This window comes from Musca autumnalis, unplaced genomic scaffold, assembly GCF_047663935.1.
Source record: "Musca autumnalis isolate F117 unplaced genomic scaffold, ASM4766393v1 scaffold_4, whole genome shotgun sequence".
In the NCBI taxonomy this organism is placed as follows: domain Eukaryota; kingdom Metazoa; phylum Arthropoda; class Insecta; order Diptera; family Muscidae; genus Musca; species Musca autumnalis.
Genome location: NW_027411977.1, coordinates 228,562,222 through 228,589,118, shown reverse-complemented (window position 1 = coordinate 228,589,118; position 26,897 = coordinate 228,562,222). Strand labels below are relative to the sequence as shown.

The window sequence follows — 26,897 nt, the reverse complement described above, 5'->3', positions numbered from 1 at the left end:
TTTTCTGGGGGATCTAATGTATCTATAGATTCGTGTTGTTCGACAGCTCATAGTGAAATTTTATGGAGAACCTTTTCTCCTTTTACACTTATCCGCCAAGATCAAGTATTTTGCAAGATTTCAATAGAATTGGGAAACCTTTCAAAATTTGCACCCAAAACAACGGGCACATAACCCATTTTATGATAGCGCTATTTTATTAGTATATATTGATCCTACATCTACATATTGTTTGGTGACCTAGGCTGAAATTTGATGCAGAACATTTCTTCCGTTAACACCAACTCCCTGGGCTGAAGTATTGTGGGACATTTTGACAGATTTCCAAAAAGTTCAAATATACTTAAAAAATTGTTTTCAGTAAATTCCAATTTATTTTCCCACATTTCTGGGGGATCTAATGCATCTATAGATTCGTGTTGTTCGACAGCTTATAGTGAAATTTTATGGAGAACCTTTTCTCCTTTTACACTTACCCGCTAAGATCAAGTATTTTGCAAGATTTCAATAGAATTGGGAAACCTTTCAAAATTTGCACCCAAAGCAACGGCTTAAACACATGTCACATTTTAATAGTGGTATTTTATTGATATATATTGTTCCTACCTCTGCGGGTTATTTGGTGACTTATGGTGAAATTTGATATAGAAAATTTCTTCCTTTAACACCAACTCCCTAAGATGAAGATGTGTGGGCTACTTTGTGAGATTTCCAAACAGTACAGCAGATTAACCTAAAAAATAAATATCTGTAAAATCCAATTTTTTTTCTCACTTTTATTTTTATGAGAGAGTGAATGCATGTATAGATCCGTGTTGTTCGGAGGCTCATTGTGAATTTCGATGGAGAACATTTTCTCTTTTGATACTTACCCGTTAAGATGAAGTGTTGAGGCAGATTTTATAGAATTCGGAAACCTTTTAAAGTGTACGCAAAACAAAGCATATACACATAACCCATTTTGGTGGGGGAATTTTATTGGTATATATTTATCCCATCTCTACAAATTGTTTGGTGACTTATAGTGAAATTTGATGTAGTACATTTCTTCCATTAACATCAACTCCTTAGGATCAGGTAGTGTGCGACATTTTGCAACATTTCCAAAAAGTAAAAATTAACCTAAAAAATAATTATCTGTAAAATGTGATTTGTTTTACCTATTTTCGGTGGGATTCACTACCTCTACGGATTCGTATTGTTTGGCTGCTCATAGTGAAATGTAATGAGGAACATTTCCTCCTTTTACACTTACCCGTGAAGACCAAGTCTTGAGGCAAATTTTACTAGAATTTGGAAATCGGAAAACAAGAGCTTAGACACATTTTGATAGAGGTATTTAATGGTATATATTTATCCCACATCTACAAGTTGTTTGGTGACCTAGGATGAAATTTGATGCAAAGCATATCTCCAATAAAACACCAACTCCCAGGGCTGAAGTAATGTGGGACATTTTGGCAGATTCCCAAAAATACAAATTAACCTAAAAAATCATTTTCATTACAGTTCAATTTACTTTCCTTCTTTTCTGGGGGATCCAATGTTTCTACAGATTCATGTTGTTCGACAGCTCATAGTGAAATTTTATGGAGAACCTTTTCTCCTTTTACACTTATCCGCCAAGATCAAGTATTTTGCAAGATTTCAATAGAATTGGGAAACCTCTCAAAATTTGCACCCAATACAACAGCTTCGACACATAACCCATTTTGATAGGTGTATTTAATAGTATATAGTTGTCCCACCTCTACAAGTTGTTTGGTGATCTAGGGTGAAATTTAATGTAGAACATTGCTTTCGTTAACACCACCTCCCTAGGATGAAGTGGTGTAGGCTATTTTTTCAGATTTCCAAATTGTGCAAAATTAACCTAAAAATAATTAAAAATCCAAAACCCTATTTTTTCTGTAGGATTGAAAGCACTTACAGATTCGTGTTGTTCGGTGTGTTCGGTGACTCGTAGTGAAATTGGATCAGGAACATTTCCTCCTTTTATACTTACCTGCTAAGATCAAGTCTTTTGCCAGATTTCAATAGAATTAGGAAACCTTTTAAATGTTCGCCGAAAATAACAGCTTAGACATATAACCCAATTTGTGATAGCGGTATTTTATGGGTTATATTGTTCCTACCTCTACAGGTTGTTTGGTGACCTAGGGTGAATTTTGATATTAAACATTTCTTTTATTAACACCAACTCCCTAAGATGATGTTTTGTGGGATGTTTTGACAGATTTCCAAAAACTTCAAATTTATCTAGAAATAATTAAAAATCTAGTTTATTTTTCCTTATTTCTGGAGAATTATTAACATCTATAGATTCGTGTTGTCCTGTGACCAATAGTGAAATTTGATGTAGGACATTTTCTCCTTTGACATATCTTCTCCATGACCAAGTCTTGTACAGATTTTTAGCAGAATTCGAAGATCTCCCAAATTGAAGATCTTAAAACTTTAAAAAATATTTATTTATGATATAAATTTTATATCCGAATTATTTACTTCTTAAGGAACTTATGGTGAAATTTGTTGTAGAAAATATTCTCAATTGTTACCAAGTCTTTAAATTGTAATTGTATGTGCCAGGTTGATAAAATGAAAAACTAACCTAAAAATAAATGAGGTTAATTTTTGTTTGATACCAAAATCCACCTTAAAATTGATTTTAGCTTGATGATGTCAATGGAAAAAAATTTCTACACTAAATTTCACTAGGGGTCTCTGAAGCTATGAAATCGATAGCTATAATATGAATCAAAGAAAATATCATATCAATCTTATTTCTTTGATTTTTTTGTTATCACGACATAGTAACATTTCTCTTGAAACATAAAACTACCATTAAACTTCATTTTTGAGTTCAGGTATCAATGGAAGAAATATTCTTTAGGAAATTTCACTACTAGTCTGGAAAGAAACGAAATCTGTTTCTATAATATTTATCAAGAAAATGTAGATTTTAATGTGGCTATATAAATAGTACAATTTGTTTGGTACATTTTGTAATTTCTTCATCCACAGCCATTTGTCCCATAATAACTCATTTTAAGGTTTTGGTGTTAAAGGAAAAATATTGTTCATCAAATTTCAATGCTAGTCTCTGAAGAAATGAAATCTGTATCTGCAATAACTGTTGAGATGTTTGAGGTTATGTTCAAGTTTTTCATATAACTTCATTCAATGTGTCATTTGTTTGGGAACCATTTCGTTGAAATACATTTATCAAAACATTGGGAGTTTCGTTTTCTGCAGTCACCTGTCTAATTTGATAAAAAACAACATCATTAACGAAAAAAAATTTTGAGGTTAGGAAAACAAATTTCACATAACCTCACTTTCCGAAATGGTATTTGTTTGGGAAACCAATTCCTTGAAATACATGTATCAAAACTTTGAAAATTAAATTTTCTGCAGTCAGCGGTCTAATTTGTTTAAAAATCAACATCATTAACGACAAAAATTGTTGAGGTTAGGGAAACAAATTTCACATAATCTCACATTTCGAAATAATAACCTCAACAAATCATTGAAATGTAACTAACGTATCATTTTTATCACTTACTGGACTGGACTGAATACAAAAAAAGGCATAAAGTAACAAAATCTTGGGGGTATGTGTGAAGGTCCCTACATAACCTCACTTTTTTGGATGGAAATTTTTCTAAAATCTCTCAAGACTTTGTTGTTTAAAATTTCCATTACATTTCCAGGACAAAATAACAACTCGAACAAACAACAAATAGCCCAAACTAACTTTGATGATGAGACCACAAAAATACGTTTGCTCAAGGGTTTCATCTATGTAAATGAGGCACGTAATCTGGAGCAACAACTTCAGCCACAAAAGTTTTTAATATGTCGCCGTTTTTGGTCAGATGAACCGGTGGCAGCCAAGGCTGATGATGGCAACAAATTCAATTATCAGGAGGTAAGAAAAATCTCCCGTTCCACAAAATCAAGTCTCGTTAATAATGTATGTACATCTATTATCCTTCGTGTTTTAGCAATTCTCCGTTATAAATGACGACAAATTCCTACAACGTGTTGACAAACAATATTTGCACTTGGAATTGTGGCAACGCATGAGTTCGGATGATGGCAATGGTAATTGTGAAGAGAAACTTCAGCCCATTGGTGTGGTGCGTATACCATTACATCAGTTTTATATAGCATATCGTGATGCAGCCATTACCAATCATTTGTGCAAGGGAAAGGTAAAAAAGAAAATAAAATATTTTTTCACATTTTATTTAATCGATTTTTCTTTAGCTTCCAGTCATCTCCATAGATGCTTGGGCACCTATTCTAAATTGGGAAAGTGGCATAAAAATTGGTGAACTCAAATGTCTACTGGCTGTGGGTAGTGAGGAACAAATCAAAAATCTTAAAGATACACGAGGACTAAGTGTTACATTTAACTCGGAAATGGCTACAAGTTTGCAGGAGCGAAAGCTGTTATATGATTTAAAACCTTTACAAATTGCAGCAGGCACTTCAAAGAAGGCACAAATGAATGTCACGGGCAAAAACTCTGCCACAACAACACCAAACGCAACATCCACTACGACAGCAGCAGCATCTAAGCTAAAAAAGACTTCAGATCTTTTGGATATGTTGAACAAAGTTTTAATGACACCCCCAGCAGCTACTGCGTCTTCTTCTGATATAATTACTGCACAACCAGCAACAACTTCTGCTGCTGCTAGTAGCACAACTGCATTGAGACCCTTGCAACAATCAAATTTAAAACTTTTCAAATTCGCCTTGGAAATTCAAAAAGCCATGGGTTTGCCATTGAATCCTGCGGGAAAATCTAAAAAAGGTTCCAAACAACGGAATGCCTCTAAGAAATTCCCACCCAATGAGGCACCCAATACCTATGTAACATTCCAAGCTGAAGAGGGACCATATCCCACGTATAAATCACATGAAGGTTTAGTTTATGCCACTAATGTTGTGGAGAAATCATGCCAGCCTCAGTGGCAGCAACGTTATCGTCTCTCGGCCACCATCGATTATCTTTATAATGTAAGTTGAATTTTTTTGTACTATTTATCCCCCATTACGGAAGGGAGAGAAGTATACAAAAATTGTCATATGAAAAGGAAGATGAAGTGTTGAGGCAGATTTTAATAGAATTCGGAAACCTTTTAAAGTGTACCCAAAACAAAGCATAGACACATAACCCATTTTGGTGGGGGAATTTTATTGGTATATATTTATCCCACCTCTATAAGTTGTTTGGTGACTTATAGTGAAATTTGATTTAGTACATTTCTTCCATTAACATTAACTCCTTAGGATCAAGTAGTGTGCGACATTTTGACACATTTCCAAAAAGTAAAAATTAACCTAAAAAATAATTATCTGCAAAAAGGAATTTGTTTTACCTATTTTCGGTGGGATACACTACATCTAAGGATTCGTGTTGTTTGGCTACTCATAGTGAAATGTAATGAGGAACATTTCCTCGTTTTACACTTACCCGTTAAGACCAAGTCTTGAGCAGATTTTACTAGAATTTGGAAATGGCAAAACAACAGCTTCGACACATAACCCATATTGATAGGGGTATTTAATGGTATATGTTTATCCCACCTCTACAAGTTGTTTGGTGACCTAGGGTGAAATTTGATGTAGTACATTTTTTTCGTTAACACCACCTCCCTATGATGGAGTGATGTTGGGTATCTTCTCAGATTTCCAAATTGTGCAAAATTAAACTAAAAATAATTAAAAATAAAAAAACCTAATTTTTCTGTAGGATTGAAAGCATTTACAGATTCGTGTTGTTTGGCTACTCATAGTGAAATTTTATCAGGAACATTTCCTCCTTTTACACTTATCCGCTAAGATCAAGTAATTTGCAAGATTTCAATAGAATTGGGAAACCTTTCAAAATTTGCCCCCAAAACAACGGGCACTTAACTTATTTTATGATAACGCTATTTTATTAGTATATATTGATCCTACATCTATATGTTGTTTGGTGACTTGTGATGAAATTCGATGCAGAACATGTCTTCCTTTAACACCAACTCCTTGAAATGAAGTAGTGTGGGATATTTTGGCAGATTCACAAAAAAATACAAATTAACCTAAAAAATCATTTTCAGTAAAGTCCAATTTTCTTTCCCTCTTTTCTGGGGTGATCTAATGTATCTACAGATTCGTGTTGTTTGACAGCTAATAGTGAAATTTGATCAGGAACATTCCCTCCTTTTACACTTACCCGCTAAGATCAAGTCTTTTGCCAGGTTTCAATAGAATTGGGAAACCTTTTAGATGTTCACCGAAAATAACAGCTTAGACATATAACCCATTTTGTGATAGCGGTATTTTATGGGTTATATTGTTCCTACCTCTACAGGTTGTTTGGTGACCTAGGGTGAATTTTGATATTAAACATTTCTTCTATTAACACCAACTCCCTAAAATGATGTTGTGTGAGATGTTTTGACAGATTTCCAAAAACTTCAAATTAAACTAAAAATAATTAAAAATCTAATTTATTTTTCCTTATTTCTGCAGAATTATTAACATCTATAGATTCGTGTTATCCTGTGACCAATAGTGAAATTTGATATAGAACATTTTCTCGTTTGACATATCTTCTCCATGAACAAGTCTTGTACAGATTTTAGCAGAATTCGAAGATCTCCCAAATTGAAGGTCTTAAACCTAACATTTTATATCCTCATAGTTTACTTCTTAAGAAACTTATTGTGAACTTTGTTGTAGAAAATATTCTCAATTCTCTTTAAAATTAAATTTTATGTGTTAGATTGATGAAATGAAAAATTAACCTAAAAATTAATGGGGTTAATTTTTGATTGATACCAAAATCCACCTTAAACTTGATTTTAGTTTGATAATGTCAATATTCTACACTAAATTACACTAGGGGTCTCTGAAGATATGAAATCGATAGCTGTGGCAACAACGTTATCGTCTCTCGGCCACCATCGATTATCTATCTTTATAATGTAAGTTGGATTTTCTTTGTACTATTTATCCCATTAAGGAAGGGAGAGAAGTATACCAAAATTGTCATATGGAAAGGAAGAAAACCTCTTGAATTGTAGTTTTTAGTTATCAGGTTTATTCAACAATATTGTCAATAACACAACAACCAAATTGGAGAACATCTTAACCCGCTAAATTCTTTCTGAGGGGTTTCTATGCCATCTTTCCAAAAATAAGTATTTTTTTCATAATTTTTGTTAACCCCCTATTTTGATAACTCATTTTGTATGGGTGTTTTTTACATCAACTGATTTTGTTTGGCCTATGACCTAGAACCTTTGTTTCATTTGCACTAATATCGTTAGTTCAGTATTGTTGGAGAGATTGACAGATTTCCGAAATAACCCTAAACTGTTCAATACTTAGTTTTTGTAACCAAATTTGATTGCTAGTATTTAACAAATTTATGTTGAAAATGCAGTCTTATTTTCGTCGGTAGCTTATTTTAAAATTCGATGTAGAACATTTTTTCCATTGACACCAACCATGTAAATTGAAGATTTGTGGGAGAGATTGGCAAAATTCAAAAATAACCTAAAAAAAGCTCTAAAAATAATTCCTTTTCTGTATAACCAAATTAGTTGCTAATTTTTAATCGTTATATGTTGAAACCACAGGTTTTTCTTGTTAGGTGACTTTTTGTAAAATTTGATCTAGAGCCCTTTTTCCATTGACACCAACCTCGTAAATTGAAGATTTGCGGGAGAAATTGGCTAATTCGAAAATAACCTAAAAAAGCTCTAAAAATAGTTCGTTTTGGTATAACCAAGTATTACTAATTTTAATCGTTACATGTTGTAACCACGGATTTATTTTGTTAGGTGACTTGTTGTAAAATTTGATGTAGAAACTTTTTTCCATTGGCACCAACCTTAAAAATTAAAGATTTGTGGGAGATATTTGCAAAATTCGAACTTAACCTAATTTTTTTTCTGGTTGTATATCTCTAAGAGTTACTGACTTTTTATTCGTATATATTAAAGAGACGGTTTCTATTATTCTTCAACGTACCAAGGTGAAATCTGGTGTAGAATCTTTTTTTCATTGGAACCTAACCCATAAATTGGGGAATTGCGTGCACATTTTGCAAAAATTCAAATTAACCCAAAAACCCGTTGTTGCATATAAAAAATAAATTTTTGCTTATATTTCAGTGTAGCTAGTGCATTCTTTCGTTCAGTGACTGAAGGCGAAATTTGCTGAAGGATATTTTCTCCTTTACAAAATCTGAAATTAGCCCAAAAATAGAAGTATTTTTAGAAAAAAATTGCTATTGCTGTTTTTTCACTTATTTATTATTGTTATGGGGATATGTTGTGTGGTGACCTATAATGAAATTTAATGTAGAATATTTCTTCCATTAACACTATCCAGCTAAAATGCAGTGTTGCAGGTTAGTTTGGCAAAATTCCAATTTAAACTAAAAAATATAACCCTAATTTGTTACTGCTATTTTATTGATATGTGACTAAGCTATCGGTTTACGTTGTTCAACGGCCTATAGTAAATTAAATATAGAATACTTTTTCCTTTGACATCAACGCCGTAATGTGAAGTATTGTGGGAGATATTGACAAAATTTCAAATTAACCTCAAAAACTGCTGCTTTCACCTGGTTACCCGATATTTTTGGAATTAGTCTTATAACTAGCAAACTCTTGGGGGCTAAGTGTAAAATTAGTTGTAGAATTTGTTCTTCATTGACACCAACCCTCCAATATAAATTGTTGTGATACTTTCTTTTGGAATTCGAAATTTACCTAAAAATGTATAGAGTAATTTGTTATTGGTGTTTTTATTGATTTCTTTCGTAGCTATAGATTTCTTTGGTTAGGTGACTTGTAGTGAAATTTGATTACGAAACCTTTTCCCATTGGCACCATCCACCGAATTTGAAATATTGTGTCATAGATTGGCCAACTCCATAACTAACCCCAAAAAACAATAAGAAATTCCTTTGCTGCTGTAGCTCAATTTATTACCCATATTTTATTGACAAATATTATAGCTATTGATTTCTTTTTTTTGGGGACCCACATCATTCATTTCCCTCTTTGATATCATTTCGTTAAAAAGACATCTTGTTGGAGATTTTGGCAAAATTGTAGTTTAACCTCAAAAATGTCAAAGAAGAATTTCTTTTTTTAAACCGCAATTTGTTGCTGCTATTTTTATTGATATAGAATGAAGTTAGGCGTTTCTACTGTTCCGTGACTTATGTTGAAATTTTATATAGAATCTTTTTCCCTTTCACACCATCTGCCTATAGCGATGTTTTATGAGAGATTTTGTCATATTTCAAAAAGGTACCAATTTAACCTCAATATTCACTTTTTACTCCGTTTTTATGTTAGGATCCGTATTTGACTTCCGATTTATTCAGAAGTCTGTAGGAGTTTTTGTATAGAACATTTTCTCCCTTGACACCATTTGGCTAAAATACCATATTATTGAAGATGTTGGCAACATTTGAATTTAACCTCAAAAAATTCAAAGAATATTGTTTTATTTATAACACAATTTGTTGATGCTACTTTTATTGATATAGAATGAAGTTAGGGGGTTCTACTGCTCGGTGACTTATGTTGAAATGTTATATAGAATCTTTTTCCCTTTCACATCAATTTCCTAAAAAGACGTTTTATGAGAGATTTTGACATATTTCAAAAAGGTGCCAATATAACCTAAAAATGTACTTTTACTTTTTTCGCCGTTTTTATGCTTGGATCATTATTAGACTTCCGTTGCATTCAGAATCATGTAGGAGCTTTTATGTAGAACATTTTTCCCCTTGAAACCATTTCGCTAAAATGTTACATTGTTGAAGAGTTTTGCTGAATTGGAATTTAACCTTAAACACATTCAAAAAAGATTGTTTTCTTTTATAAAACAATTTGTTACTGCTATTTTTATTTATATAGAATAAAGTTAGGCGTTTCTACTGTTCGGTGACTTATGTTGAAATTTTATATAGAATATTTTTCCCTTTCACACCATCTGCCTATGGCGACGTTTTATGGGAGATTTTGTCATATTTCAAAAAGGTACCAATTTAACTTATAAATTCACATTTTACTCCGTTTTTATGTTAGGATCCGTTTTTGACTTCCGGTTTATTTAGAAGCCTGTAGGAGTTTTTGTATAGAACATTTTCTCCCTTTGCACCATTCAGCTAAAATGCCATATTATTGATGATTTTGGCAACATATGAATTTAACCTCACAAAATTCAAAGAATATTGTTTTATTTATAACACAATTTGTTGATGCTATTTTTATTGATATAGAATAAAGTTAGGGGTTTCTACTGTTCGGTGACTTATGTTGAAATGTTACATAAAATCTTTTTCCCTTTCACACCATCTGCCTATTGCGATTTTTTATGGGAGATTTTGTCATATTTCAAAAAGGTACCAATATAACCTAAAAATGTACTTTTACTTTTTTCGCCGTTTTTATGCTTGGATCATTATTGGACTTCCGGTGCAATTTGAATCCGGAGTATGATGGCTTAAGACCTCTTTTTCGAATATGCAAATTAATTGTTGATTTCTTTTCTTCTTTTTTCCAGCCCCAAAAACGTTTCATACTAAAGGTATGGAAGAAATCTGCCCTAGACATGGCCCAGGGTCGTACACAACCCACGCCCATTGAAGATGCTATTATAGGGTTTGCCGCCCTGGATCTAACAGTTTTCACCAAGGGTTTACACATTGGTGGACGTTTTAATATTGTCGACTTTAATGGACGTATAAATGGCCAGCTAGAGATACGATGTCATCCATTAGAAGAAATACCACCTGCAACAAGTGCAGGAGCAGCATCAACACCCAGTGAATTGGGTATTGGTCCCTCAACATCTGTTGATTCTGTCATTGATCAATTTGAACAAACCTTAGATTTGACCCATTTGAATTTGGGCCAGGCCATTAAACGTAAATTTACCGAATTAGAAGGTATTTCGCAGCGTTTAAGAGCCCGCCTGGGAGATGTAACTGGTAGTGAAATACCAAGAGAATTTGATCCTGAACAATTGGACAAATGGCAACCGTTAACGGCAGATTTAAACGACAATGATGATTTGGATGAGTTTGAACGTGATCTCAATACCCCGGTGGTAGAGGAGGATAACGACAATGAAGAAGGTGACAAGGTGAAGGAAAAGCAGAAAAATCGGGAGAAACCGGAAGCCTCTCCCAAAAAGAAACAAGGGACTTGTGAAACCACCCAGCAAGGCCCCAGTGAATAGTGTTTGTGGTTAGGACAAACCTTCGTTGTCTGTCATTTTAAATATAATTGCACGTTATTTTTACTTCAATTTATTAACTCAGTTATAATTTTATATTCCTCCCTCGCATTTTTGAACAACAGCAACTCTCCTCCTGCAGCAGCGCCCACTAGTAGGAGGCGACGGCACTTAATAGATGTATTTCATTATAAACAAGTTAATACTTCTTATTCATAGCATCACAGCAACAACAAAATTAGTTATAGCCATAGTCTTATAAGTTATGATCATCATATTACTCCCGCTAAAACTAAATTAAGTCATGCCATCACCACCAACAACAACCACACACAAGAGTTTCCTATATTAGTGTCATCATGACAAAGAGGCTCTCACTTCCTTAGTTTCCTTTTTATAGCCTAAATGAAAGTACTTATTAGGATGGATCAAAACTTTTTTTATATACGTAGTCAAAAAGAAAGGAATATAATTCGCAAGGCAAACTAAAAGAAACCTTTAAATAAGCAAATGCAAACAAAACGTGATTTGTTTTTATAAAACACTTTAATTTTTTATCATTAATACACACAATATATATTTAAAAACAACATTTGGATTTACAATTTATATACATGTGTATATTTTTAATTATAGTATTTATTTTTAAAATTATGAGAATTATTTTTTAAACAAAATTATGATAAAATTTTAGCTAAGCTTTTTTTTACAAAAATATTTTTTGTAGAATTTATTTTTTTTTTTGTTAAGTATGTACTTAAAACCAAACCACCACAACCACCAAGCATATACATACATAAATTTATAACACACACACACACTATATAGTCACTAGTATTATAACTTACTTATAATTATTATTATTATTATTCTTAATATTATTGTGAACGAAAAAAAAATGAAGCAACAACAATGAAGGCATATTGAATATGGAATGATATAATATACCCAAGAAAAAATAAATAAATATAGAAATGCTGTACATGCATTCATGAATCTTACGAAATATTGATGTTAAAAAATAAAAAAAAAACTTATGAATTTTCTTGATGATGCAAATAAAACTACAAAATCAAAATAAGAAAAAAAAAAACAAGTTTTGGACATTTTTTATTATATTTTCTAACAAAATTCTCTACAATAACGTTTCAAATTTTACTCACACCTCGGTATACATAATGTAAAACATGACAAAAATGTAAAAAAGGTACTATTTATTTTTTTTTAAGTTATTTTCAAATTGTTACCCCTTTTTCCCATAACCGTCGCTTTTACGGGTACGGTGTCAAATGGAAACAAATTCTACATTAAATTTCACTATTAGTCCCCGAATAAAATAAATCTGTTGGTGTCATATATCTCAACGAAAATTACAATTTTTAATTACATCAACAAAAAATATTTTTTGAGGTTATTTTCAATTTATAACAATTTCTCCCACAACCCTATATTCTAGTGGTATGGACTCAAAGGAAAATATATTCTACATCAAATTTCATTGTAAGTCTTCGAATAGAAGAATTCTGTAGGTGCAATATATTGCAATAAAAATTCCACTTCTTAATTGAATATGTGAAGAAGAAACTTTTTATTCTAATATTTGGAGGTTAATTTCAAATTATACCAATTTCTCCAAGACGATTTCATTTTAGGGTGTTGGTGCCAAAGGGAAAAATGTTCTCCATCAAATTTCAGTACAAGACCCGGAACAAAATAAAACTGTAGGTACCTTATAATTTAATGAAAATGTCACTTTATAATTGAACACATCAATAAAAATACTTTCTTTTACATTTTTTAGGCTATTTTCAATTTATAACAATTTCTCCCACAACCCTAGATTCTAGTGGTATGGAGTCAAAGGAAAATATATTCTACATCAAATTTCATTATAAATCATCGAATAGAAGAATTCTGTAGATGCAATATATAGCAATAAAAAATCCACTTCTTAATTGAATATGTGAAGAAGAAACTTTTCATTCTAATATTTCGAGGTTAATTTCAAATTATACCAATTTCTCCAAGACGCTTTCATTTTAGGGAGTTGGTGCTAAAGGGAAACACGTTCTTCATCAAATTTCAATACAAGCCCCTGAACAAAATAAAACTGTAGGTACCTTATAATTTAATGAAAATGTCACTTTATAATTGAATACATCAATAAAAATACTTTCTTTTACATTTTTAAGGCTATTTTCAATTTATAACAATTTCTCCCACAACCCTAGATTCTAGTGGTATGGAGTCAAAGGAAAATATATTCTACATCAAATTTCATTATAAGTCTTCGAATAGATGAATTCTGTAGGTGCAATATATAGCAATAAAAGTTCCACTTTTTAATTTAATATGTGAAGAAGAAACTTTTCATTTTAATATTTGGAGGTTAATTTCAAATTATAGCAATTTCTCCAAGACGATTTCATTTTAGGGAGTTGGTGCTAAAGGGAAACACGTTCTTCATCAAATTTCAATACAAGCCCCTGAACAAAATAAAACTGTAGGTACCTTATAATTTAATGAAAATGTCACTTTATAATTGAATACATCTATAAAAATACTTTCTTCTACAATTTTTAGGCTATTTTCAATTTATAACAATTTCTCCCACAACCCTAGATTCTAGTGGTGTGGAGTCAAAGGAAACTATGTTCTACATCAAATTTCATTATAAGTCTTCGAATAGAAGAATTCTGTAAGTGCAATATATAGCAACAAAAATTCCACTTCTTAATTGAATATATGAAGAAGAAACTTTTCATTCTAATATTTGGAGGTTAATTTCAAAATATACCAATTTCTCCAAGACGATTTCATTTTAGGGTGTTGGTGCCAAAGGGAAACATGTTCTCCATCAAATTTCAATACAAGTCCCTGAACAAAATAAAACTGTAGGTACCTTATAATTTAATGAAAATGTCATTCTATAATTGAATACATCAATAAAAATACTTTCTTTTACATTTTTTTAGGCTATTTTCAATTTATAACAATTTCTCCCACAACCCTAGATTCTAGTGGTATGGAGTCAAAGGAAAATATATTCTACATCAAATTTCATTATAAGTCTTCGAATAGAAGAATTCTGTAGGTGCAATATATAGCAATAAAAAATCCACTTCTTAATTGAATATGTGAAGAAGAAACTTTTCATTCTAATATTTGGAGGTTAATTTCAAATTATACCAATTTCTCCAAGACGATTTCATTTTAGGAAGTTGGTTCTAAAGGGAAACACGTTCTAGATCAAATTTCAATACAAGTCCCTGAACAAAATAAAACTGTAGGTACCTTATAATTTAATGAAAATGTCACTTTATAATTGAATAAATCAATAAAAATACTTTCTTTTACATTTTTTAGGTTATTTTCAATTTATAACAATTTCTCCTACAACCCTAGATTCTAGTGGTATGGAGTCAAAGGAAAATATATTGTACATCAAATTTCATTATATGTCTTCGAATAGATGAATTCTGTAGGTGCAATATATTGCAATAAAAATTCCACTTTTTAATTTACTATGTGAAGAAGAAACTTTTCATTCTAATATTTGGAGGTTAATTTCAAATTATACCAATTTCTCCAAGACGATTTCATTTTAGGGTGTTGGTGCCAAAGGGAAAAATGTTCTCCGTCAAATTTCAGTACAAGTCCCTGAACAATATAAAACTTTAGATACCTTATAATTTAATGAAAATTTCACTTTATAATTGAGTACACCGTAAAAATACTTTTTTTAATATTTTGGAGGTTATTTTCAAATTATACCAATATCTCCCTTAACCGAAGATTTTAGGGGTATGGTGTCAAAGGAAAACATATTCTACATCGAATTTCATTATAAGTCTTCGAATAGAAGAATTCTGTAGGTGCAATATATTGCAATAAAAATTCCACTTTTTAATTTACTATGTGAAGAAGAAACTTTTCATTCTAATATTTGGAGTTTAATTTCAAATTATACCAATTTCTCCAAGACGATTTCATTTTAGGGTGTTGGTGCCAAAGGGAAAAATGTTCTCCGTCAAATTTCAGTACAAGTCCCTGAACAATATAAAACTTTAGGTACCTTATAATTTAATGAAAATTTCACTTTATAATTGAGTACACCGAAAAAAGGTACTTTTTTATATATTTTGGAGGTTTATTTTCAAATTATAACAATTTCTCCTTAACCGTAGATTTTAGAGGTATGGTGTCAAAGGAAAACATATTCTACATCGAATTTCACTACGGGTCTTCGAATAAAAGAAATCTGTAGGTTTTATTGATATCAAAAAAATGGCTCTTTTTATGAAGACCTTGTTTTACTATTTTGAGGTTAATTTCGAATTATACCAATTTCTCCTAGAGAATTTCATTTTAGGGAGTAGGGGCCAAAGAAAACCAAATTCTCCATCAAATTTTACTATAAGTCCACGAATAAAAGAAATCTCTAGGTCGCATATAAATACATATATCAATGAAAATTACACATTTTAATTGAGAACATCAGAAAAAAACTTTCTTATTTTTTAGGTTATTTCAAAAAATCTAGCAATTTATCCCACAACCGTATATTGTAGGACTATGGTGTCAAAGAAAAACATATTCTACATCAATTCTCACTCTTAGCCCCAAATAAAATGAATCTGCAGATGCCATATATCAATGAAAATTTCATTTCTTAGTTGAGTATATCAAGAAGAAAATATTTATTCTACTATTTCGAGGTTAATTTCAGATTTTACAAATTTCTCCCAGATGATTTCATTTTAGGCAAGTGATCTCAAAGAAAAACAAATTCTCCATCAAATTTTACTATAAGTCCACGAATAAAAGAAATCTGTAGGTACCATATATATCGATGAAAATTATATTTTTTAACTGAGTACATCAACAATAACATCTTATTTGGGGTATTTTCAAATTACAACTATTTCTTCCACAATCGAAGGTTTTAGGGTTAGGGTCTCAAAGAAAAATATGTTTTGGAACAGTCCATAAATATATTTTTTATTTTTTGAGATTATTTTCTAATTTTGTAAACTTTTCCCTCAAACATTGATTTTTTCATACAGTCAACACAGAAGAAAAAAAAAAATACAGTGAACTTTTTCATAAAAAAAAAATTCACCACAGTAAACATTTTTATAGAAAAAAAATCACCACAGTCAACTTTTTCATATAAAAAGTTCACCACAGTTAACTTTTTCATACAAAAAAAAATCACCAAAGTGAACTTTTTCATAGAAAAAAACCCACAGTAAACTTTTTCATAGAAAAAATCATCGAAAATCATAGGAAAAAACTTTTTCAGAGAAAAAACTTCTTCATATAAAAATTCATCACAGTATATTTTTTTATAAAAAAAATTCACCACAGTGCAACTTTCCATAGAAGACATTCACCACAGTAAACTTTTTCATAGAAAAAATTCACCAAAGATATTTTTCGTAGAGAAAATTCACAACAGTGAACTTTTTAATAGAACAATTCACCACAGGGAACTTTTCTTTAGAAAAATTCACCAGAGTGAACGTTTCCTTAGAAGAAATCACCACTGCAAATAGTGAACTTTTTTATAGAAATATTCACCGCAGTATACTTTAAGGAAAAAATTTATCACAGTGAAATTGTTCATAGAAAACATTCACCACAGTAAACTTTTTCATAGAAATAATTCACCAGAGATATTTCTCGTACAAAAAATTCACCACAGTGAACTTTTTCATAGAACAAATTCACCACAGAAACTTTTCTTTAGAAAAAATCACCAGAGTGAACGTTTCCTTAGGAAAAAATTCACCACAGTAAACCTTTTTATAGTAAACAAATCAACACAGTCAACTTTTTCATAGAAAAAATTCATCGAAGTGAACTTTTTCATAGGAAAAAATTCACCACAGTATATTTTTTTATAAAAAAATTCACCACAGTGCAACTTTCCATAGAAAACATTCACCACAGTAAACTTTTTCATAGAAAAAATTCACCAGAGATATTTATGGTAGAGAAAATTCACCACAGTGAACTTTTTCATAGAACAAATTCACCACAGAAACTTTTCTTTAGAAAAAATCACCAGAGTGAACGTTTCCTTAGGAAAAAATTCACCACAGTAAACCTTTTTATAGAAAACAAATCACCACAGTCAACTTTTTCATATAAAAAGTTCAGCACAGTTAACTTTTTCATATAAAATATTCACTAAAGTGAGCATCGCTAAAGTGGGCTTTTTCATAGGAAAAGTTTACCACAGCGGACTTTTTTACAGAAAAAATTGAATTTTGAAGTGAATTTTTTCGCAGAAAATAATCACCACAGTGAACATTTTCACAAAAAATTACCACAGTGAACTATTTTATAGAGAACAATTCAACACGGTAGACGTCTTCATAACAAAATTCACCTCAGTGAACTTTTTCATAGAAAAATATTCACAGGAGAGAACGTTACCATAGAAAGATTCACCACAGTGAATTTTTTCATAGAAAAGCGTAAACACAGTGATCTTTTTCACTTTAAGAATTCCCCACAGTGAACTTTTTCATAAAAAAAATTCAACACTGAACTTTTTTATATAAAAAACCTTGTTCATAGAAAAATTCACCACTATATTTTTTATAAAAAAATTCACCACACTGAATCTTTCCATAGAAAAAATTCACAACAGTGATCTTTTTTTATAGAAACATTCACCGCAGTAGACCTGAAGGAAAAAATTTACCACAGTAACATTTTTCATATAAAACATATACCATTGTAAACTTTTTCATAGAAAAAATTCACAAGAGATATTTTCGTAGAAATTCACCACAGGGAACTTTTCTTTAGAGTGAACGTTCCCTTAGAAAAAAATCACCACAGCAAACTTTTTCGTAGAAACCATTCTTACATCGAAAATATTTCTCTCATTACATCTTTCACCACAACAAAATGAATGCCCATGCCCGTTTCCAAAATTTTCTCGACATTAAAACACCTTTCGCTTGGTAAGGTTTTTGAGTGTTACACTCAGTATTTTTTGTTATTTATTTAGTTTCAATTTAATTTATTTTAACAATTATCCTCTCTTTTACGACTTGTATTGATTTTCGACTGCATTACTCTGTTGAAAAAAAATTCTCAATTTCATTTAAATATTCATCACTAAATACACCATACCACAGCGAACGCACTACCAAAACAATAAACAATAATTCACGTAAACGCAACCGTTTTGCTACTAAACGATGTGCCGGCCACCACGAACCCCAACTTTGTTGTTTTTGGTAACGTTGGCGTTCATGCTGCCCGGCATTCGGAATCGTTCTCATCGTTTCAGTATCGTGGTAGCGTTTACGATCATCTTATGCAGCAAGTCGCTGTTCTTCACGGGGTGTGACTGTTTTTGGTGGTGCTGGTTTTTCGAATTCATTAAGATCGGCATCGTAGTACAAAGCAGCACGATACGGACGCAATTCCCATGGTACTTGATTTTCCATGGGTGTCAATTGTACACCCAAATCTTCTAGTGTGGGAACATTGTTGAGTACTTTATCTGTGACACACTCAAGTTCAATGCGTTCGGGATGGAGGTTACCGACGGGTGCACCGGGACAAATCATTTCGGTAAGTTTGGCTTTCAAAACAAAGGAGGGATCGAAACGGGAATCGTAACGTTGATAACCCCACCATTCAGAATCTTTGCGCATAATGCGATGGAACCAGTCGACCAATTCGCTTAATTGGTAACGTTTGGGGCTGTAATCAATGGGGAATGAATTAATGAAGGAACTTTCAATTACATATTTGAAATACCTACCCCACAGCTTGGTAAACTTGACCGGCAGTATCGGGATCCTTGGCACAATTGACAATGGCTTGGGCCACATCCGATACATAGACGGGCTGCTTGAAGGTACGTTCACCCTTGTGCCACAAAGGCATGGAACGCATTTGACGACGCCAGATGTGGGCATAATAACGCAAGAAACGATCTTCTGCACCATAGATATCAGCTGGCCTGATAATGGTGGCATCGGGGAATTCTTCACGTACGGCCTGTTCGCCCCAGTATTTGCTGCGCAAGAAATTGCTGCCACCCTCAATGATGTAGCTCTTGGGATTGGGATCGGCATTCAAGGCCGAGACATGGATCAAGCGATCAACGCCCATTTCACGGGAAATGCTGAAACCGAAACATGTTACAACAAAACAAAAGGTTATAAATTTGTCCTTACTCACCGTGCAATACGACGGGCACCATCAACATGGACATCATTGAATTTGAAATTCTTGGTTTCATATTCGCGTCCCACCAAATTAATGACCACATTGGAGTATTTGACAGCCTTGCGAATGGCCTCTTCATCACACAAATGATAGAATTGGAACAGAACTTGGCCCAAATCACCACAAACCTTCAAACGAATGGCTTCGGAATCTTCACCACGATAGGGCAAGATCATTTGGGTGCCGGATTTACCCAATTTGTTGCACACGTAACGACCCAAGAAGCCGGTACAACCGAACACTGTGGCTACAATACCATTGAAACTGCTGCGTCCACCGGTACCGCGTTTCATTGCAGCCAAGTTAGTGGTCTTGAGGGGACGTGGGGCATCACTGGAATAGTTAGCCGAACGCATACACAGTACACCCAAAACGCCATTGGTTTGTTGTTCTGTAAAGAATAAAATGAGTAAACGGATCTAATTCCAATATATGATCAAAAAGTGGTGGAGCCTTTACGTAACATAATTTTGTTTGCAATTTTTTTGAGAAATTCTTAGTAAAATCTTTGGGGGCCACCATTTAGTTTGTTTACTTACTTGCCAACTGGACATTCCTTGTTAAAATCAGCGCAGCCATTTTTTTCCTTGGAATGCTACGCCACCAAACCTGAAAGAATGTGGAATTGTTCCTTCAACCTAAAGAAAAATAAAAAATCTCACAGTCTGGTATCGGGTGTTATCAATTATTTGTGGATGGCCCAGATGTTGTCAATTGCTATGAATGTAATGCAAAGTGGAATGATGACAGAAAGTTGATTATAAATACTCAGTTCCGATAGTTTATTTCATGAGTAGTTCCAATTCCTTAAGCGGGGTACACACGATCAGTTTTGACTGACAGCTTTGCTCAAATAATCGGTTGCTTGCCAGTGTGGTCGTTCATTTTTGTCAGTCATCAGGCAACCACAAAATTTTTTGTGGATGTTGGACAGTCAGCTGTTGGTTGTTTGTTTGTTTGACCGTGTGAACGAAACAACGTCAGTCAAGGAATAAATTAGCAGAGTAAATATCAAATAAAAGTTAAAAAGTCGTGTGTTTTTATTAATTTGATTGATTATTATTGCAAATAAGAGATAAAAATAGCAGACAAAAATCTGTTCCTTCATTTTAATATCGGCCAAGCAAAAAATTGCAAACAAAACGACAAACATGGACAACGAAAATGAATTTTTAAAGGAATTTTTATGTTGCTACGAAATGCTAAGATGCCTCTGGGACATAACCAGTCCAGAATATATGATGCGCGACATTAAAACAAAAGCATATGTAGAATTACTAAATGTTACGAAGAAATACAAGAAGGATTGTTCTATTGACGACGTCAAGAAGAAAATAAACGTAATCCGCTCATCGTACAGAAGGGAATTGAAAAAAATAAAGCAATCTGAATCTTCTAGAGCTGGAGTGGACATCGTTTGGCTCAGAATCTCGAATTTCTTTTAAAATATTAACATGTGAATATTGTTTTCGGGAGGCTATCCATTTTTTTACCCATTTCCTTCTTCTTGTCACTTTATTTCCTTCCTCTAAAAGCGAAATGATCAAAAATGCACATCCGATCTTTTTGTCATCCATATTTATTAATAAAAGTTGTTATTTATATGATTTTATAGCTATGTGAACACAGTAATTTTTCAACTTGACTGTTGGTTTGTCATCCAACTTGAATGACTGTTTGGCCGCTACGAACAGCACAACAAAACTGAAACAATCGATATTTGACCACAAGCTGTCAGCCAAAACTGATCGTCTGAACCCCACTTAAGTGGGGTACAAACGATCAGTTTTGACTGTCAGTTTTGCTCAAATAATCGGTTGCTTGCCAGTGTGGCCGCTCATTTTTGTCAGTCATCAGGCAACCACAAAATATTTTGTGGTTGCTGGACAGTTTGACATTTATCGATATTTCCGAAAAATCGACAGTAGATGCATCAGCTGATCGAATGTAAAATGTCAAAATAGACAGGGAATTCGCCATGAAACATCAAAACAAATACTCAAACGTCAAAAATAATCAAAAAACATATGATTCACATACTCTGCGTTTTGATTAGTAAAATAAATTTGCCACGAAGTTCATATGACAAGGCGAATTGTTTTGTGTTTCGTCTTGTTTACAATTTTTGACATTTTGCATTACAGAAAAAGTTGCTTTGTTGCGTCTACGTCATGGCACAATCATACAGGTACCCGCATCAGCCCAGCTGATGTACTGTGAGCTGTCAAAAAAGTTGTTGTAATTGAAAACACAAAATTAAAAAACAAAAATTTAAGAGAAAAATTGTGAATTTTTGACGGATTTTTGTAATTATGTGTTTATTAGTAACTGACTAAAAAAATTTTGTTGAAAAAATTGGGAACAAGTGTCGTTTAGGGGCACCTCTCTCGAAATTTTACCCATAAGTGGCCCATGGGACCCTGAACACAACGATATATAATTTTCCGGGGGGATGACCATACATCCCGAGATATGGGTCTTGACATTTCGGAAATTTCGTACTTGTAACACCTTTATGTTGTTTATGGGCACCTCTGGGATCGGGCTGAAATTTGAACACAACGATATATAGATTTCCGTGGGGAAGTCCGTACTTCCCGAGATATGGGTCTTGACTTTTTTACTTTTATCACCATTATTTTTAAAACCTATGCAATATTGGACTCGTTTTAAAGCTCACGAAGAGTACTTTCCAATGCCGCAAATAATTGATAATGGTAATTACATTTTCTAATAATTGCTCTGTTCCTTTACGTGCCTGAGGTTACCATTTCTTACTATTTTTAACCTGTAAAGTGTTCCCTTACTTTTAATAGCATACAATTTATATGATAGCAGTTTACCACTTTTACCATTTTCTGCCACTGTTACCATTTTTAAAAGTAAAGGAACAGACCAAATAATTTATTAAGTTATTATTGGCCTACACAATCAAAACTCTCTTTTAAATTGAAAGTGTTCTTAAGTAGCCGGACTTCGGCCGTGGATTTAAGAATTTCTCCTATGGACAGGGACAAACGTGGGCTACTCGATCAAAACTCTCTTTTAAATTGAAAGTGTTCCTAAGTAGCCGGCCTTTGGCCGGGGATTTAAGACTTTCTCCTATGGACAGGGACAAAAGTGGGCTACGCGATCAAAACTCTCTTTTATACTATGTTTACATTTACGAAATCCTTTCGATTTCAACTGTCAATTCCATTGCTCAAACGTCAAATGAAATCCAATCGATTTCAGATGAGTTTTCATTTGACGTATACACAAAGGAATTGACAGATGAAACCGAGTGGATTTCGTAAATGTAAACATAGTATTAAATTGATGGTGTTCTTATGGGTACTTTACACGATATGTTTTTTACATATGGGTTGTCACTTTTTATATACAAAATGTATATGCAAAGTGACAACACATATGTTAAATAACATATCGTGTAAATTACCCATTAAGTAGCCGGCCTTCTTTAAGACTTTCTTCTATGGACAGGGACAAAAGTGGGCTACGCGATCAAAACTCTCTTTTAAATTGAAAGTGTTCTTAAATAGCCGACCTTTGGCCGGGGATTTAAGACTTCCTTCTATGGACAATGACAAAAGTGGGCTACGCAAACAAAACTTTCTTGTAAATTTAAAGTTTCCTAAGTAGCCGGCTTTGAACAGGAATTTAATACATTCTCCTATAAACAGGTGTAAAAATAGGTCGCGTGTATAAAAGTATTCTCCATAAGCTTTAAAACGATGCCCATATTGCCCACTTTAGAATTGTAAAATGTCAAGACCCATATCTCGGGAAGGATGGACTTCCCCCGGAAAATTATATATCGTTGTATTCAGTATGCCAAGGACTATATACTGTAAATATTTCAGCCCGATCCGAGAGGTGCCCCTAAACGACATTTAGGCCAAAAATTGTGTGAATCGCTTTATTTTTGGAAAACATTTTTGACATTTCACAGTACTGAACTCGTTTTTGTTGTAGTTGCTGGCTGATGCATCTACCTGCTGATTGTGCCATGGTCTACGTTTAATAGTGCAAATAGTTTTGATAGTTCATTCGACAGAATCATTCCTTTGAATTTGTTCATTGTTTGGCGCTTCACTTTGTTACTTTTTTCCATTTTTCAAAATACAACCAACTGAAAATACTGAAAATAGAATCATGGCCAGCTGCTCTGAATTTGCTGATCCTTGCCTAGAAAGGCATTTTGCTGGGCATCGCAATGCAATTACGCAGGTGCGCTTCAATCCCGAAGGAAACAGAATAGCCACAAGTTCTTTAGGTGAGAAAAAATAATTGGGAACAAAATTTCGGAACAAAGAAATGTTTACCACAGATAGATCGTCCTAATTAAAAAATATAAAGTTCTTCCCGAGATATGGGTCTTTGAAGTCCCATCAAGCCACATCATTTTGCACACCACAAGCATTTCGTTCACCCCATTTACGCTTATTTTTCGAATATTTTATGGACGGACTAGGGTGTACTCTTTTTAAATACCCTAATGAATCTTGACCCCAATAACTTCGCAAAAATGGAGTAAATGGGTTGAATAAAATGCTTGAGGCGTGAAGTGTGTCTCAGAAGAACACACCCATATCTTGGGAAGTATGGACTTCCGCAACAAATGTTATATACATATATATGTATGTATATGTGATCAGGGTGACGAGATCTACCTGTGAAAAAATTTCATCCCGATCAGAGCCTAGTGCGTAAACTCGCTTTACGCCAATATTTGAATATTTTCTGACAATTCTGTGGATTAAAATGCTCTTTTCCTTTGTTTAGATTCCTCTGTGATATTGTGGGACTTAAAACAAGCGGCGCGATGTATTCGCTTTGCAGCCCACAGTGAAGGTGTATATGGTGTCAGCTGGTCACCAAGATCAAATTTGGTAGCATCCTGTTCCAAGGATAAATCTGTAAAAATATGGGAACCCAAGCTGAGAGGTGTATCGGGCGAGTTTTTAGCTCATGCCAAAGCGGTGAGATCTGTGGACTTTGATCCGACGGGAACAATGGTGGTGACCGCTTCAGATGATAAATCCCTTAAAATATGGAAAGTGGCACAACGTAAATTCCTTCAATCATTTGCCCATCACACAAACTGGGTACGATCCGCCAAATTCAGTCCTTGTGGTCAATTAGTAGCCTCCTGTGGTGATGACAAAACACTACGTATCTATGACATAAATTCCGGACAATGTGTTCGCTGTTTTACCGAAGAAAAGGGTATGGGAAGGCAATTGGCTTGGCATCCTGAGGGAAATATGATTGCAGTGGGCATGACTTGTAATCGTGTGAAAATTTTCGATTTGGTTGCCCAGCAACTGATACAGCTGTATCAGGTGCACGCCGCACCTGTCAATGATTTGGCATTTCATCCAAACGGGAAATTTATGCTTACCTGTAGCGATGATGAAACCATGAAAATTTTGGATTTATTAGAAGGTCGTCCCGTGTACACACTTACGGGACATACAGGCAAAGTCTCGGCTGTGGCGTTCAATCATGATGGTTCTCGCTTTGCCACGACTGGGCATGATAAACAGGTGAATATTTTATCATACATTTCCATAACTTTACTAAATATCAAATTTCTTTAGCTACTTGTTTGGAAATCGAATCTCCACACCTATGACATAGAATTGCTTACGGAAAAGGTGAATAGAGAATGCCAACTGAGAGAAAGTGGTGTAGAGCCTCATGCGACGACATCAACAACCATCACAACCACCACCAATGCCAGTGATCAATCAATACTCATTGATCCAAGACAATCTGTGGCCTATAGACATCATGATGAAAATTTTCAGGTGCTTGATTGTGAATACTCTGAAAATGCAGCACAACACCACCCTTATGATGGAACACCTACAAAATCTTCACCACAACCAAAAACATCTTCACACTCGACCACAACAGAGTCATATGGTAATGACGGCAGTTCCCTGTTACATTTGACCGCTACAAAAAATGCTAAGGGGGGTTGCACACCAAACAAAACCTTTAGTCCACGTAGAGACAACTTTTTTTAAGCATCTTTTTAACCTAGTTTTGTAATGTTTACTTATCTACATATACAAGTTTTTTTTTTAGTTTTAGAAGGGGTATTTTTTTCAAATAAAAATAACTACAGAACTTATAAGAGTTTTTATTTTTCAAATATGACATATTCGGACCATAGATATCTTTTTTGAACTCAGCGAATATATAATAGTTTTTTGAAGCTTTTTAGGGGACCACAAAGTATTCTATAGACGGCCTAAAGATAGTTTTTATAGGCGATCAGAAGGAATTCTTTTTAGACGAGCTGAATAAAGTCTTTTATTTTTTGGGGGCCAGAAAGGCGTCTTTATGGACCAATAGGGAGTTTTTAGGCGACCAAAAGGATGTTCTTTTATACCCAAAATTTATTTTTTTTTTACCATTAGAAGGAGATATTTAGAACAAACAGAATATTTATGGATTCCCCTACCGTATCAGTTAACTGTGGTGATTGATTTCTATAAAAAAAAAGTTCACTGTGTTTATATTTCTATGGAAAACTCCACTGTGGTGATGATTTTCTATAAAAAAGTTCACTGTAGTGAATTTTTTCATGAACAAGTTCACTGTAATGAATTTTTTTCTATGAAAAAGTTCACTTTGGTGAATTTTTTCTATGAAAAAGTTCATTGTGGTGAATTTTTTCTATGAAAAATTTCACTGTGTTGAATTTTTTCTATGAAAACTTTCACTGTGGTGAATTTTTTCTATGAAAAATTTCACTGTGGTTAATTTTTTCTATAAAAAATGTCAATGTGGTAAATTTTTTCTATAAAAAATTTCACTGTGGTAAATTTTTTCTATAAAAAATTTCACTGTGGTGAATTTTTTCTATGAAAAATTTCACTGTGTGAATTTTTTCTATGAAAAATTTCACTGTGGCTAATTTTTTCTGTGAAAAAGTTCACCTAGATGAATTTTTTAAATGAAATAGTTTATGGTGAGTTTTTTCTATTACAAAGTTCACTGTGTTGAATTTTTTCTATGAAAAAGTTCACTGTAGTGAATTGTTTCTATGAAAATGTTCAATGTGGTGAATTGTTTCTATAAAAAAGGTCACTGTAGTGAATTTTTTCTATAAAAAAGTTTGATATGGGGGGTTATCATGAACGGCAATTCCCCGTGAATTTTTTCACTTTTTCCCTTAAGTTGCAATGGCGGAAAAACAAAACTCACGGCGAAATTTCATTTGTGATAACCCCCATGGTGAATAATTTCTGTGAAATAGTTCACTGTGGTAATTTGATTCTATGGAAAATTTTACTGTAGTGAATTTTTTCTGTGAAAAGTTTCACTGTAGTGAATTTTTTCTATGA

The 26,897-nt window shown here is 33.1% G+C and overlaps 3 protein-coding genes across 6 annotated transcripts in view; 2 read left to right on the top strand and 1 right to left on the bottom strand.

Annotated features, from left to right (window-relative positions):
* The window catches only part of LOC141404212 (uncharacterized), a 34,159-nt gene extending 21,792 nt beyond the window's left edge, over positions 1–12,367 (top strand). For 3 of the 4 annotated variants that reach the window (XM_073987583.1, XM_073987584.1, XM_073987585.1), the window contains exons 3-6: positions 3,714–3,931; positions 4,008–4,217; positions 4,273–5,031; positions 10,600–12,367. In XM_073987583.1, the coding sequence (XP_073843684.1) occupies positions 3,714–3,931; positions 4,008–4,217; positions 4,273–5,031; positions 10,600–11,277 (1,865 nt within the window). In that variant the 3' untranslated portion in view covers positions 11,278–12,367. Of the gene's footprint in view, positions 1–3,713; positions 3,932–4,007; positions 4,218–4,272; positions 5,795–6,171; positions 6,805–10,599 lie in introns of those variants that run through there. The other variant, XR_012412974.1, reaches the window with a different exon arrangement.
* A 5,884-nt stretch (positions 12,368–18,251) lies between these two features.
* ND-39 (NADH:ubiquinone oxidoreductase subunit 39) lies at positions 18,252–20,406 on the bottom strand. The gene is made up of 4 exons (XM_073987582.1): positions 20,076–20,406; positions 19,489–19,927; positions 19,067–19,432; positions 18,252–19,005 (listed from the first exon to the last, which is right to left on the bottom strand). Exons 1-4 carry the CDS (start codon positions 20,113–20,115, stop codon positions 18,612–18,614), a joined length of 1,239 nt encoding a protein of 412 aa, XP_073843683.1. The 5' UTR covers positions 20,116–20,406; the 3' UTR covers positions 18,252–18,611.
* Positions 20,407–23,586: 3,180 nt separating this feature from the next.
* On the top strand, positions 23,587–25,675 carry Poc1 (Proteome of centrioles 1). Its single transcript, XM_073981550.1, has 3 exons — positions 23,587–23,812; positions 24,322–25,085; positions 25,140–25,675. The coding sequence occupies exons 1-3, from the start codon at positions 23,692–23,694 to the stop codon at positions 25,569–25,571; spliced, it is 1,317 nt and encodes a 438-aa protein (XP_073837651.1). The 5' UTR covers positions 23,587–23,691; the 3' UTR covers positions 25,572–25,675.
* Positions 25,676–26,897: the final 1,222 nt, after the last annotated feature.